Raw genomic sequence first — 12721 nt, 5'->3', positions numbered from 1 at the left:
AAGGAGAAATACAGTTAGCTGGGGTAACTGACAGCAGTTTAACTGCTACACCAAACTTGCCAGGGATAACAACTACTCTTCGTGGTTTCTTTGGTCTAGAGGAGAACAACAGGAAGATTTATAAAAACAAGTTTAATGTTTGTTTAGGAAAGGAAAGAGGGTGAAGGATTTCTAACTTTTAGGGAAGGTACCAATTGCCATTTAGAATGTTAGATGTTCAGCTGTCTTTCCCTACTACACTAACAGACAGGCAGCTCCAGCTGAGACTGGTGAGGGGCTGGGAGATGTCTAAAGGCTCTTTTAGCTCTGAATCCTGTGAATCTCAGAAGGGTCTCCCCACTCTTTCTCTGCTTCCTTTCATTCTTCGGTTGTACTCATACCTCCACTAATGTCACCTGACATTTGTAGACTGTTTTAGACTTTCCTAAATTTCTCTCATGTGGAGTACCTCAGGTGTAGTGTTAATTTTTCTTTCACCTTCAGGGCTCTCTGGGAATGCTGCCTTTACCTCCTAGACCCGGGACCAGCTCTCTGCTCAATCTGGGTGACCATGGACCTCTCCGGATCTCAACTTTCCAGGCTGTAAAATGAGGATTAAATCATATATCTATGGCCCCTTCCCAGAAGCTAGGTTGCCCAATGTATGCAGCCCAGGCTTAGAGTCAGGAAAACCTGAGCTCAACTCCAGCCTCAGATACTTAGTGGCTGTGTGACTCTGGACCAGTCACTTAACCCTGTTTGCCTCAGTTTTCTCATCTGTTAAATGAGCTGGAGTGGGAAATGGCAAACCACTCCAGCATCTTTGCCAAGAAAACTACAAATGGTGTCACAGAGGGCCATACATGACAATAACGACTAAACTATTACTCTTTAAAAACTGAGACCACTTCAGCACTACCACCATCATTCTAGCCTCCTAGAAGCGCAGTGCTAGCTAGTGTCCTTTCTTCCAGAGAAGCCAGTAAAATCTGCTGAGCCCAGATGAAGTAGGACTCTATGCTGGTCGATCGATTGCTCTAGGCTCGTCGCTCTGGTAGACTCTGTGCTCGGCGCTCGGCTCTACATGTCTGCGCCCGCCAATGCTGCCGCGTTACTATGGGAATGGAGCTGTGAGTGACTGCTACCAGATCCCGGCCCCGGCCTGGCCCTTATAGGGCCCCGCGGGGGCGCAGCCCCTAGTCGAGAAGGTGAGTGAGGGGCCTTCGGAGGTGGGACATTAGGAATGGAGACATAAAAATGACAAGGTGCAAGGCTGGGGACTACGCCCGTTTGGGAAACGACGGGGATACTGGAGGCAGTGTCTCTTCTCTTTCCCTTCCCCATCTCCTCTCCTGCCCACTCCCTCTCATCTCTCTCCTCTCCTGTCTTCCCCTATCCTTCCCTCTCCCTCTCTGTCTTTCTGTCTCTGTCTGTCTGTCTGTCTCTCCCCCCTCCTCTCTCCTTCCTTTCTTCTCCCTTCATCTCTTGTCCTTTCCTCCTTTCTTCCTCACCTCTTCTCCCTTCCCTTCCCCCTCTCCTTTTCTCTCTTCCCCATCTCCTCCCCACCTCCTCTTCTCTCTCTCCTCCTGTCTTCCTCACTCTGTCCCCTCTCCTCTCTTTCTTTTTTCTTTTCTCTTCTCCTTCAACCTTCCCTTCTCCATCTCCTGTCCTCTTCTCCCTTCTCTCTCCCCTCTTCTCCATGACTCTCCCCTTCTACTCTCTTCTCTCCCTCCCCCTCTCCTCTCCTCTATTTCCCTTCTTTCCATCTCCCCTCTCCTTTCCTTCACCCTCCTGGTTTCTCCCTTTCTCTCTTTTCTCCTCTCTTTCCCTTTCCTCCTTCCCCTCACTTCCCTCTCCTTTCCCCTACTTATTACATTTCCCTTCCTTTCTTTTTCCTCCTTTTCCCTCTCCACTCTATCTCCATCTCTACTCTACTTCCCCTTTCCTCTTCTTCCCTCCCACCCTCTTTTCCTCCTTTTAATCACTTTTCTCCTCTCCTCCCTATTTCCTTTACTCCTCCCCTCTTTTCCTCTCTTTTCTTTTCATATCGTTTTCCTCACCCACTTGGCTCCATGGAGATGATTCCCACATCAACATATCGAGGCCCAATATCTTCCTTGAGTGCCAGACCTACATCACCAACTAGCTGCTGGATAGCCCCACCTTGTTATCCTGTGGGCATCTCCACTTAGACATTTCCTAAACAAGATAAATTTGGTATTTTGACCAAATTCACCTTGTTTCTAGCTTCTCTATTTCTGTTGAGGGTACCACCATCCTTCTATAACTGAGGTTTGCAACCTTATAGTAACCCTTTAATTAACTTCCCTTCCTCATCATCCTCTATTCTATCAGTTACCAAGTTTTGTTCATTTTGCCTCCTCCCCAGAATCTCTCCCAATTGTCTCCAACCCCACCCTGTCACAGGCCCTTAGTGCCTCTTCCTTGGACTAATGTAACAACAGTCTCCTAATTGGTCTCAATACTTTCAGGCTCTTCCTTCTCAATCCATCCTTTGCCCCTTAGCCAAATTGATATTCCTAAAACACAGCTCTGATTCTGCCACTTTCTATTTAAAAACCACAAGAGCTTCTTGGTGGCACCAGGATAGAATACAAAATCTTTAGACCTGATGTTTTGAAGTTCCTTCCTCAACCCCCAGCCTCCGAATCTCACCTACCTTTCCATTCTTATCTCATATTACTCTACAGTTCTTTGTTTCAGACATACTTAACCTGCTACCTATTCTCCATATAGGATACTTCCTACTTCCTTTGCACAAGTGGTCTTCCATTTCTAGAATGAACTCATTTCCACCATGTCAATTCCCTCACATCCTTTGAAGCATGGCACAGAGTTCTGTCCTGATCCTGTTATTAGCTCTTTCTCTCTCTATCTCTCTCTGTCTCTCTTTCTCTCCATTCTCTCTCTTTCTTTCTCTCTCTGCCCCCTTTTTCCTGCCTCCCTCTCCCTTTACCTTTCTCTGTCTGTTCTTCTCCCCACTTTGTATTTACTTTTTTACATGTCATGTCCTCAGTAGAACGTGAACTCTTTAAGAGAAGGCACTGTTGGTTTTTGTCATATTCCAAAAGCCTTAACAAAGTATATTTGATGTTTTTTTGTTAAATAGTTTCAGTCCATGTCATGACCCCATTTGAGGTTTTCCTGGCAAAGATACTAGAGTGATTTGCCAATTCCTTCTCCACCTCATTTTATATATGAGGAAAGTGAAGCCAACAGGGTTGTGACTTTTCTAGAGTCACAAAGCTAGTGTCTGAGACCAGATTTGAACTCAGAACTTCCTGACCCCAGGCCCAGCCATTTATCAACCTAGCTGCCTACATTCAGCATAGTAAAAACTTACTAAGTAAATATTTGTTGAATCGATTAGAAGGATAGTGACTTATGGGAGGTGGGTATACAAGATATTGAAACATTGGGAAATGGTGTGATAGAGTAGAAAAAAAGCCAGCACAATCTCTGGAGTTAAGAGAAAAGCGTTTCATATCCCATCTCTGGCCCAGCTTATGGGACCACGGGCACATGTCCCTTCACCTCTGTCCCTGGGCCTCCGATGCCTTCTTTGAAAATGAGTTGGACTAGATATCCTCCAAGTCTTTCCAGTTACATATTTATAATTCTATGTAATCTAGGGTTAGAAAGTGGAGATAAAGGGGTGAGAATAGCAATTAAGACATAGGCAAGATAGATGAAATGAGGGAATGCTGAGAAAATAATGGAACATGGTAAAGAGGAAGATGAACGAGGAATGGGGAAATAGGATTTAGAGTATAGGGGCACAGTGAGTTCCACAAGAAATATGGAAATGGGAGAGGCAAGGAATTTAGAATATGAGGGATAAGAAAATGGGGAAAATAAGGGGTGGGAATACTGGAGAGGGAGGAGATAAAGGAGACACTGGAAATTATTCCAATGTATGTGCCAATTTTCCTTTACACACTGGGAATTTTTATTTCCTTCTATCTAGGTAAAGGACCATCTTGAAAAAAAGCCATTAGCTTCTGAAGATATTTTTACCATAAAGGAAAAGCCAGTTCCAAATCTACGCTGTGTAATGAAACATTGATGTGTGATGGTAACAGCAGATCTTTGGATAAACTTGGGTTGAGTTGTCTCGGGAGCTTATTTAGTTTCAAGCTGTAAAATGTACGTGTTTTTAGTGAGAACCAGATACATCCTAGGAAATAAGATAACTTAGAATGAGTTTCAACATGACTTAAGGTACTGGCCAACTTGGGGATAAGATTCATTGCCTGATGCATATTTAACAATGTTCATACTACACTGTATTCCATCATATCAAAAAGAGTGTGGCCGAGGCACAGTGATTTTGGTACATCATCTTTCTTGCATGTGGTTACATCTGTGATGTTAACGATCTATCGCTACTTTTTCTTACAAAAGACAAATTCAGTCTCATTTTTCACATGATTTCACAGTCTCATGATCCAGTCCTCATCATGAGGATATTTATCTATAAGCAAGATGGTACATACTTGCAAGTGACTTTTAATCACAGATAAACAAGGAACTCTCAAGCCCAAGAGTCCAGAGGTCCTGATTACCTGGTTTCATGAAATAAGTGAATGGCATTTGGTACTTGTGGTCTGCTGTGAAGTAACTAAGGCACATAAGAACCCAGGGGAAGTAAACGGATTCTCTTACACAGAGAGAAGGAATGAATGGGCGAGTACCTCTAGCCGAGAAAGCTTTGTCTGAGAGCTATGCCCGGCTCCGTTACAGGGACACCTCCTTGCTTATCTGGCAGCAACAGCAGCAAAAGTTGGAATCTGTACCCCCTGGGACTTACTTGAGTAGGAGCCGGAGCATGTGGTACTCACAGTATGGAAATGAGGCCATATTAGTGAGAGACAAAAACAAACTTGAAGTTTCTCGGGATACTGGTCGGTCAAAATTTTGTACCATTATGTAATTTAATGTGAACATTTAATTCTTGAGTCCAAGCATCAAGAAAGAATTAACCAAGATTGCACTTGACTGTCATGTTATTTCTCATCATTCCTGAGGTGATTTTTTTGGAACATTTAGCCAGCCCTACAAGAGTCAGTCAGCTCTTCTAACATCAAGTATTATCTAGAAGAAGAGAGGAAACATGGATTTCTACGCTCTTAGGACAATTTAGCTTTAATTATAAAGAAAGCAGTAACTGGTGCCCTTTGGCTACATTTGGACTATCCCACATAATGGAAAGTTGGCAGGAACTGTTGTTTGACAAGGATTTGGTCTTGCTGTTATAAGCAACTCTTGAGTTCTGTGCAATAGCTTGTGTTCTGCTTCTGAATAAATTGCAGTGAGATGCCCATTTACAACAAAGAAAACATGGGAGGGCCATGTTTGTGGGGTTTTGTTGTGGCTTGTTTTTCAAATGCAAACTTCTGCCTAGTAAAGGAGGATACTAATGTCAAAATGATAGGACTTAACCCCATAGCCAGTGCTACCAACAGCTAGATGAGAGTGGAAGTACATGCTATGTAGTTGAATTTCAACGTGTCACCATAATTCCATTAGGAATTTGGTTATATTGGGTATTTCTAACCTGTGGTTGAGATTGCTATCATTTCATTTAATAAAGTGATGGTTGTGTGGATTTTGTTGTGGTTATGTCATGCAGTTAGGGCTTGTCTACAAACACCATGTCAGACTCCAAAGAGTTAAATTTAATCATGTGAATGACTAAAGGTAGATTTACAGCTTCTTTGACAGAGTGTTTTAATATATTCTCTTACATACTATGTTGCATTCCACCATCCTTTACAGTATTTAATGTGGTTTTGGTTTTGTGTTTTCCACACATACTGATATGGGTGGCCTAAATTGGTAGTTTCTGTAATCAGTTATTTTATATGGATTTGCTGTCTGCTATAATTAAAGTCTACTTGGCTACACAAATGTGGAAATGTTTTCTGTCGCAGCTGTTTCTTTTCTAAATAAACCTCCCTTTTAGATGTCTGGCAAAGAACACAAGGGGCTAACAGTGATTCTGTCATGTGAAATCTATAGACCTTGATTCCAAGACTGGCTATAAATGATTGTTACTTTTATTCCTTATTGGCCACCCATAGGAATACATTTGTAATTTTCCTAAGGCACATTTAGGTTATTTTACAAGAAAAAAACTGGGTTCATCTCTAATATCCACCAAGTTGCCAGGTGCTGCCATCAATACCTGTCCTGACTTAAGAACCCTCCCTTGTTTTAGACTATGGCAAAGCCCAGTTATAGATTTTGTCATTGGCTTCTTGATGCCTGTGCAGCCCAGTCATGCTACTCTGTATAATACCATTTGCTTGGTTCCCTGAAATCTAAATTTGCCTTGTAGAAGTCATTATGTCCCGTACGGCATCAATGGACAGTGACAGTGACTTTGATAGCTCTGACAAACTCTTGCCTCTTAGAAAGATGGTCAAAACCAACCAAAGTCATGCAACTTCTAGTCCCTAAAATTCAAGCATGGGTGAAATATGAATGTTAATGCCATCTGTAATTTCCTTCCTTTTGGTGCCTGGCAAAACAACGTAGCTCTTCAGAGATTTGTCAACTTTGGCATCATGGTCTTAACTCACACCCGCAGCTACTCCCTTATTTTCAGGTTTGATTAATTTTAAAGTTTAGTCTTAAAGACCTAGTTTTAAAAAAAATATATTTTGAATGAACAAATATTTGTTCTCTCTCTTCCCCTCACCCTACTGAGGGGGAAAAAATCTTGTACCAAATATGCATAATCAAAACAAATTCCTGCATAAACTTTGTCCAAAAATGTCTCCCATTCTGCATGGAGTTCTTCACGTTTCTGTTAGGAATTGGGTAGCAGGCTTCCTCATCAGTCATGGTTTGGTCATTCAGAATTCTTAAGTAGAGGGGGCAGCTGGATGGCTCAATGGATTCAGAGATCTGGCCTCAGACATTTCCTAGCTGGGTGACCCTGGGCAAGTCACTTAACCCCTATTGCCTAGCCCTTACCACTTTTCTGCCTGGGAACCAATACACAGTATTGATTCTAAGGTGGAAGAGTTTTTTAAAAAATAATTTTTAAATAGAGGCATAACTTTACAAATGTTGAGGGGAGCTAGATGGCTCAGTAGATGAAAGTGCCAGGCTTGGAGTCTGGAAGACTTGAATTCAAATTTGGCCTCTAGATACTAGCCATGTGACCCTGGACAAATCACTTAAACCTTATTTGCCTCAGTTTCCTCATCTGTAAGATGAGCTGGAGAAGGAAATGGCAAAGCTCTCAAGTATCTTTGCCAAGAAAACCCCAAAGGGGGTCAGGAAGTCAGACACAACTCAACAATGGTCCAAAAGAAGTATGATAGTAGCCCCTGCTTTCAGAGTTTATTTTAGGGGCAGCTAGGTAGCTCTGTGGATTGAGCCAAGCCTGAAGATGGGAGGTCCTGGGTTCAAATGTACCCTCAGACACTTCCTAGCTGGGTAATCCTGGGCAAGTCATCCCCATTGCCTAGCCCTTCTGCTAATTCTAAGACGGAAGATAAGGGTTTTATACACACACACACACACACACAGCCACTTCAAGCAGTGTTTTGTTGAGTTTAAAGGGTTCTTATTGATCATTGGATCAAAACTCATTTTACAGAGAAAACTAAGCCAGAGGAGTCAAATAACTTGCCCGTGATCATACAGGTAGTTTATGAGAGAGCTCAAACTTGAACATATCAAAGACATTTTCAGGTATGATCTTTTATAACCTATGTGATAGTATAATAACATTTTCAGGAAAGCAGATGCTAATTTAATTCTGAAGATAAAAGGGCATTTTTCTTCTTAGTGAAGCAAAAACAGCAATGTTTAAACAATTTTGCTTGTTACCTCAGTGATAGGAAGAATTGAAATAATGATAAACATTGGGGTATAAAATGTAACAAAAATATTACTTGGCTCTAAGGAAGGAGTTAGAGAAAAATGAAAACACTGGCATAAAGTGATACAGAGGAGAAGACAGCTGAGCCAAAAAAACATACAAAACTACAATAAAGTCAACATTCAGAGACACCCAGGAAGACATGAACTGATAGTGAAATGAGCAGAAACATGATTTTTACTATATCATAAAGACAATCTTGAAATATTTAATATAATGACCACTTCTGATTCCAAAGGACCTATAAAGAAGCATGCCACCCTACCTCCTGACAGATTCAAGATGCAGGGCGAGACATATATTTTTGGACATGGGCAATGTGGGAATTTATTTTGCTTCCCTGTGCATAGATCCAAGCTAATTTTTTTCCCAGTGAAAGTGTTTATTTAAATAAATTTTTTTTGAAAAGTCAACACTGAAGAGCAACAAAACTTTTGTAAAATGTAATACTACTATTGCATACTTTTCTGTTAAAAACTCCATTCTGAGGAGATGTACTTTGTAAGGTTTAGGTGTCTCACGCCAAAATAAAACATATACTTTTTAGAATGGGAGATCTTTCCATTAATTTACCCACTGTGTGCACTCATATAATTGCCTCAACCATGTTTTTATATTGAGTGAAATGGGAAAAATGTGCTTTAACATTTTTTCCTTACAGTATCTCATAGTGGGGAAGTGATGCTGGGTGCTCAGCATTTATGCCTATCAGAGTCTCCACTTGGATCTGTCCCTGTCAAAGTTTAAAGCAATTTAGGGACATGGCAAACAGACTTTCTGCCTGTTGTCCGTGGCCCATCTTGGTGAAATTCAGAGCAGCTTAAGTTCACCAGGCTGACCACAGAATGGTGAATTTTTCAAACACAGCAATTCACTATAACTATCTGAGAAGGCACAGAGTAGTGGAGAGCTGCATTAGTGAATAAAGAATCTCACACCAACAAGGTTTCAGATCCTTGAAATACTGAAGTCAGGAGAATGTGAAGCAGAAGAAGCTAGAATAAAGGAAGAAACACAAGAACTTTTTTTTTTGTTGCTGTTTATTATGAAAACAAAACAAATGCCCCAAGGAGAAGGGTCCATGATTACCAGTAACATCAAAGAGTACTTGCTACCTTTTTTAAATTTTATTCAGTTGTGTTGAGGCCAGCATTGCAATAAACAAGCTAAAACTACTTTACATTGACTCATTTTCAGTAACTGACATTTACAGGAATATACTAGAAACGGCACTAAAAAGTTTAAGAAAAGAGTTACGGTAAACTTGCATGCACATCATACAGAAAAGTAACATTTTAAATATAAAAAAGAAAGACTTTCTGGAAGTGTTATGCCAGTATCACGGAATAGCGCTAAAATGGTACGTGTCAAATCCCACATTGTTGGTTTTGTGTATTTTTTTCTCCAAACAATTGTAAAAGATGTAAATGCTGTAAAAATGTATCTTTACAGTTTAAAATCAAGATAATGCTGCCCAATGTGAGGAACTTTCTCTAAGTAAATTATGAATTCTATATAAGGTCTGCCCCACAGCCTCTCTGGTTTCATTTATATTTTAGAATTAGTTTTTATGTCCTTTTTTGACCCCTTATTAAAAAGATTTTTTCTAGTGCCTCCCTGACCCCATCCTGCTTTTAAAAATATTGTTTCTTTCCCCAAAAGTGAACATTTTAAACTGGTCTACAGTTTTCAGTACTAGACTGATTCTAATTAGATAACTGCAGTCTTCCTTACCACAGAGGAAATGGTAAATAACCCACAACCTGATACTGGGTATCTCTCCTCTTCCCCTCTCTCCCTCCCCCTAACCAAAAAAAAAAAAAAAAAAAAGTGAATGGAAATCAGTTTTTCAGTTTGAAACAGTGTAGACAGAAAGCTTTAAAACTATAGCACCATGAAATTCAAATTGTTTGTATAGACTATGCCATGAGTCAAATACAAAGTTCAACAGATTCTTTCTGGATAAAGGAACAAATGTCATTAGCTTAGAAGAGATCCCTGCCCTCTTAAAACACATTGATAATGAAATGCTTTAAAATGTTTCACCTGCACTGATTTTTATGATTACATAGAATTTTTTTCCTCTCATTTTTTCACACAAATGAAACTTTTTCCATTCCTTATTTGTGACTGTAGCCACAAAAGGAGAACTCATAAGAAGCCATTATTCTCAACATCTCTTGGCATTAATTTTGCAATATATATTTCACTCTAGAATGTGTGATTTGTTCTATATTTAATAGATGTTACAAATAATACCATAATTAAGACTTATTTGTCTATTCATTCCCTCAAAGTAATAGTTTAAATATAGCCTTTAAATCTTTTTATAAAATATCTTTTAGTATCAGGGTAAAACTGTAAAACGGTAAACTAAAAATTATTTCTAGAACAACAAAGATGAATAAAAGTTTTAGTAAACTGGCTCAGTACTCCCTTTTGCATGTTAATTTTTTAAAAAGGAAAAAACAAAACAAAAACCCAGTAATTAAACAACTGATATTCCTTCATCCATTTCCTCATCACAATATGACAAAACTTAAGAGTAGGTGGTAGAGTCAGAGGAGATTTAAAAAAACAAAGTTTTCCCTACTAAATTAATATATCATACACAAAGATTCTACTGAAATGCTGGTGGAATATTATCACCTAGAGATGCATGAAAAGATAGTCCAAACATTGAATGTCACACTATGTCAATTTCCATCCAATACTCAAAATTCACTGATTTTATTACATGAAATTAAGTAAAAATTAGGCTTTGATACAGTAACTTTTGCGCTAAAGCGTAAAACACTGGAGCAGGGAGCCTAAAGAGGCATGTGAAGGAGCCCAGAGACAATGTCCTCCAAACCGAGAGGAAGCACTTATGGAGAGCCTAGGTCTCCAGGGGGCAGGACATTCCTGCCTCTATTGCTAGAAGCCTGGGCCTTATAGCCTCTGGGAGCCATACCATCATGCCAAAGGCCAAGGACTACAATTTTTATACAAACTGGGCATGATCATTTCATTCTTGGCCCTTTGCCAATACCTGACCCTCATCTGGGCAAATTGGGGCATCCCTGTGCTGCTAAAGGCTGTGTGGCAGCCTGCTGGAAAGACAAAAACAAAACATAACCTTCTGTTAAACTCTGTATATTATTATTATTATTTTTTACAATAAAAAGTTAAAAATCATGACTTCGATTTACTATACATTTTTTTCTCAGATTACAAAGTTTATATTATATAACTGGGGGTTCCCTAAATTGATTTATTTTAAAACTGTCCTAAAGAGACCTGTAGCAAATACAAAAAAAAAAAAGGAAAAAAAGGAAAAACAAATGAAACAAAACAAATTTTAATGTGCTGCAGCTGGAAGTTACCTATACCTGTAAGTCTCTAAATTCTGTACAAAAAGAACCCAAAAAAAGTGGTAGTAGTAGTAGGAAGAAGAAAAGACAAAGAAGAAGAAGAATGAGAGTACATAAACATGATTGAGCACCAACACAGGCAACAGGAAACTGTAGCACCTGTAGGTTAAAAGTCCAACATATTTAAATAGGGTCTCAGAGTCTTATCTCTTGTTTATATCATTTAAAAAGGTCTGCATTTCTGCTGTTATTTTTATGCAGTTTCTTTGTTGTTATTTTTTTTTAAAAATGACCAATGATGTTAATAAATAAAGTATTTATATATACATGAAATCAGGGAGAATGGTTATGGAGTGCGCTGCAGCAGTGCAGGTTACGCATTAAGCTGGACTGTCATAGAAAATTGCTGAGCCTTACAAAAAAAGTCTCCTTTTTTTCTTTTTTTTCTTTTTTTTTTTCTGTGTTGAGGTAAAAGTTTCAGTGTTTGGAAACCTGCACTCTGCATGACACAGCAGTGGCGTTCCCTCCTAGGAGCTCCTGTAGTCACAAGGATTGAAAAATTCAATATCCACACCCCATTTCCCATCGTTCCCCCCCCATACCCGCTCAATTCTCAGGTTTGGAGCTGTATATAGCTCTCTCCCCCTCCTTTGCTTAGACCCAGGCCTGGTTTTCACAAAACAGGTACATTGTCATCATCTACCCACCGCATGAGCGTGCTAATGGGAAAAAAAAAAAAAAGATGATAGCATTGGATATTTTCATTACACTGTAGACTTGAGGTTAAGAATACTAGTGCTAATAACAAATACAACACCTATTTCCAAAGCTAACATCTTTTGGATACAGTACCATTTTACAGAAGTTTCCTTAAAAATTCCTTCTGGGATTGAAGGCCAGGTTGGGTATAAGAAAAGGGATTTTTGCAAGAACTTTTAGACCACATCTTTAAGGTTTTTCTATGGGTGTATATCATTACTATTTGAAGTTCTTGCTATTTCCAAGCAATCAGCTTCAGACAAGATTAAAAAGACTTTATGCAGAGTTAACTTTTTCATAAAGTCCAATACACACACACACAAAAAAAAGATTTTTGACCTATTAAAGCAAAAATTGGAAGATATCATTTATAACACTGAATTAAAAAAGAAAACCTGCACACCATGGAACAAAAGTAGTATATTAACCATAGAAGGGAACACTGCAGAGTTATTATTGTGTGCGATGTCCATTTTTTCTTTTTAAAAGTCCAGAGTTTATTCTGAGTCACTGCTGTCAGAGCTGGATCCGCTTGAACTGCTGCTTCCAGATTCTGAGGAGCTGCTGCTGCTAAGACGGGATGGACCTCCAGAGGGGGCAGAACCAGATTTTTCTGATGAGAATATGCAATGGGTTAGAATTCACATTCATTCATTCATTCAGCCATCCATCCATTCATTCAAGTGCCTCCTTTTGGATCCAGAGTACCATC

The 12721-nt window shown here is 39.5% G+C and overlaps 2 protein-coding genes across 3 annotated transcripts in view; one reads left to right on the top strand and one right to left on the bottom strand.

Annotated features, from left to right (window-relative positions):
* The first annotated feature begins 4547 nt into the window (after window positions 1–4547).
* BRD3OS (BRD3 opposite strand) lies at window positions 4548–5911 on the top strand. Its single transcript, XM_044661286.1, has one exon. The coding sequence runs from the start codon at window positions 4679–4681 to the stop codon at window positions 4931–4933; it is 255 nt and encodes an 84-aa protein (XP_044517221.1). The 5' UTR covers window positions 4548–4678; the 3' UTR covers window positions 4934–5911.
* A 5315-nt stretch (window positions 5912–11226) lies between these two features.
* BRD3 (bromodomain containing 3) overlaps window positions 11227–12721 on the bottom strand; it is a 50083-nt gene continuing 48588 nt past the window's right edge. Inside the window, exon 12 of one of the 2 annotated variants that reach the window (XM_044663946.1) lies at window positions 11227–12595. In XM_044663946.1, coding sequence (XP_044519881.1) covers window positions 12507–12595 — 89 coding nt within the window. In that variant the 3' untranslated portion in view covers window positions 11227–12506. Of the gene's footprint in view, window positions 12623–12721 lie in introns of both variants that reach the window. The other variant, XM_044663945.1, reaches the window with a different exon arrangement.

Source organism: Gracilinanus agilis, chromosome 2, assembly GCF_016433145.1.
Source record: "Gracilinanus agilis isolate LMUSP501 chromosome 2, AgileGrace, whole genome shotgun sequence".
In the NCBI taxonomy this organism is placed as follows: domain Eukaryota; kingdom Metazoa; phylum Chordata; class Mammalia; order Didelphimorphia; family Didelphidae; genus Gracilinanus; species Gracilinanus agilis.
The sequence above is the reverse complement of the archived record's forward strand: the minus strand, read 5'-3'. Positions and strand labels throughout refer to the sequence as shown.